Source organism: Tupaia chinensis, unplaced genomic scaffold (assembly GCF_000334495.1).
Source record: "Tupaia chinensis unplaced genomic scaffold, TupChi_1.0 Scaffold000037_20, whole genome shotgun sequence".
NCBI lineage: Eukaryota > Metazoa > Chordata > Mammalia > Scandentia > Tupaiidae > Tupaia > Tupaia belangeri.
This window is the reverse complement of record NW_006159479.1, coordinates 2,144,023-2,146,608: the sequence shown is the minus strand read 5'-3', so window position 1 is coordinate 2,146,608 and position 2,586 is coordinate 2,144,023. Positions and strand designations below refer to the sequence as shown.

General features: G+C 43.0%; 1 protein-coding gene across 1 annotated transcript in view; it reads left to right on the top strand.

The window, feature by feature from the left end:
* Positions 1–2,586, top strand: part of CUNH13orf42 (chromosome unknown C13orf42 homolog) — a 34,841-nt gene that overhangs the window by 30,647 nt on the left and 1,608 nt on the right. The window contains exon 3 of the mRNA XM_027772276.1: positions 2,186–2,426. Coding sequence (XP_027628077.1) covers positions 2,186–2,426 — 241 coding nt within the window. The remainder of the gene's footprint in view (positions 1–2,185; positions 2,427–2,586) is intronic.

Below are 2,586 nucleotides of genomic sequence, written 5' to 3'. Positions count from 1 at the left end.
GGAAAGAGACAGACACAGTGGAACTATCAGATGGCATCATGGTTACATTGCTGGACTCCCACATAGTCAACCCCAGTTTGAGTCCTGGGCCCAGCAATTTAAAACTCACACTGGGCATGTGTGCCTCTATGCCCAAGATCCTGAGAGGAGAATGGAGGAGGAATGCAGGTCGGTTGCAGCCATGGGCCTCTGTTCCACAGGATGGGATTTGTTAAAGTTGTCCAGCATAAGGCCTACTTTAAGTAGAAATTATCAAGTGAAGTTTAGAAGATGATGAGAGGATAAAACTGATTACTATGCTCGGAAACGCTTGATGATCTAGGATCAAAATAAGTACAATATACCCAATACAGGGTGATATTTCGTGTAACTTACAGAGATATCATTTGTCAGATCACTTATGCCTGTATAGAAAGGGATATGATAGTCTGTGCAGCTCATGCACACGAACTACCAAAACACAGTGTGAAGGCTGGCCTGACAAATGATGCTGCAGCATACTGTACTGGCCTGCTGCTGGCCTGCAGGCTTCTCAATAGGTTTGGCATGGACAAGATCTAGGAAGGCCAAGTGGAAGAGACTGGAGATGAGCACAATGTAGAAAGCATCGATGGTCAACCTGGTGCCTTCACCTGCTATTTGGATGCTGGCCGTGCCAGAACTACCTCTGGCAATAAAGTTCTGGGGGCCCTGAAGGGAGTGGTGGATGGAGGCTTAAATATTCCTCACAGTACTAAATGATTCCCTGGTTATTATTCTGAAAGCAAGGAATTTAATGCAGGAGTCTATCAGAAGCACATAGTGGGCCAGAACGTTGCAGACTACACACGTTACCTAATGGAAGAAGATGAAGACGCCTACAAGAAACAGTTCTCTCAGTACGTAAAGAACAATGTAACTCCAGACATGACGGAGATGTAGAAGAAAGCTCACCCTGCTATACGAGAGAACCCAGTCTATAAAAAGAGACCCAAGAAAGAAGTTAAAAAGAAGAGGTAGAATCGTCCCAAGATGTTCCTTGCCCAGAAGAAAGATCGGGTAGCCCAGAAGAAGGCAAGCTTCCTCAGAGCTCAGGACCAGGCTGCTGAGAGCAAAACCAAACAATTTTCTAAGACTTTATTCAAAATAAAGACAATAAGCTTAACAACAAAGCAGGAAAAACAAACAGAGAAGTGAGAGGGAAAGTGAGAAATCACTTCTCAGGATGGCCATGCTACCCAATTCCTTCTCCTCCATCCTCCTCCCACTATCTTGGGCACACGTGCACAAGCGCCCAGCCTGATTTTCGAGTCACTGGGTCCAGGACTCAAACCAGGGTTGACTGTGTGGGAGTCCAGTGATGTAACTGCTATGCTATCTGCAGGCCCCAGTAAATCATGCTTAAGTGTTTAATAAAATGCTCAAAAGATGACATACTTGTGATTTTTTGTTGTTTTTACCTTGATAGATAATGTATTTGAGAGATTTGGGTTCTGTGGAATTTCATAGATCATACAGCACTCCACTTCCCTAGCTCATTCTGCTTTGCAGATAATCTGCTCACCTCCTCTCCCGAGCAATCTGTTCGGTCCCTGACAAGAACAGCCCTTTCCTTGGGAGTTAGGCATTGAATAGAATCCAGGATATTGGTAAAAGGACAAAAAAATCCACTGATATTTTAAGTGTCGTCTTCACAGTTGTAATTTTTTAATAAAAAAGGACTATTGTCATGAAATGGCTATTTTCTCTTATAAAATAATATATGTTCCTTGTAAATCAGATTAATCAAACAACACACCAAAGCATAAAGGATAAAATAAAAAATTATGTTCTAGAATACTAATAAGCCAGAAATAGTCATTTTTGTTATCATTTGGCTGTATGTGTTTCCTACACGCACACACACATTTTATTTTGTTTTTAAACAAATGTAGCATCTTTTTTGGCTGGACAATTTATAATACATCTTAGATATCTTTCCAGATCAATAAATATAGATGGATGTTCCATCATGTTCCTGCACCAAGACTGCAGAGTTTACTCCCTTTTGCTTGGCTATTGGATCTTTCAAAGAATTCACTGTTGTGAACATGGTTGTCTATATCCACTTGCTGTGAGTTCTCAGGTTGATCCACGCTCTCCTTCGCCTTCTGCTCCTCCCGATGCCAAGTCCTCCCTCCCTGGGTCACCTGTTTCTCTCCTGCAGTGGCCACCAGCTCCCGGGAGCACAGCTTGCACTCCAACTGGATCCTGCGGGCACCACGCAGACACTCTGAGGACATCGCCGGGCATGCCACGCGCACTGCAGATGGCCAGTGTCGAAGGAGCACTGAACACAGGACTGTCAGCACTCAAAGGAGACTTGAGAGGCACCCCATTTACTTACCCAAAGCTGTGGAAGGGGCATTCAACACCTTGAAATTTAAGCCCAAATCCTGTAAAAAAGAGTAAGTGCTTCGGCTGGATGTTTTCATGTCTTCTAGATTCCTGGGGTGGGTCTTTAATTGCCTTTACCTCCCCACCCTATACATAAAAAATTACTCTTGTGTATTTTGAGGGTGCAGAGAGGGATCTTGTTTTAAAATATATATATATATATATTTTTTT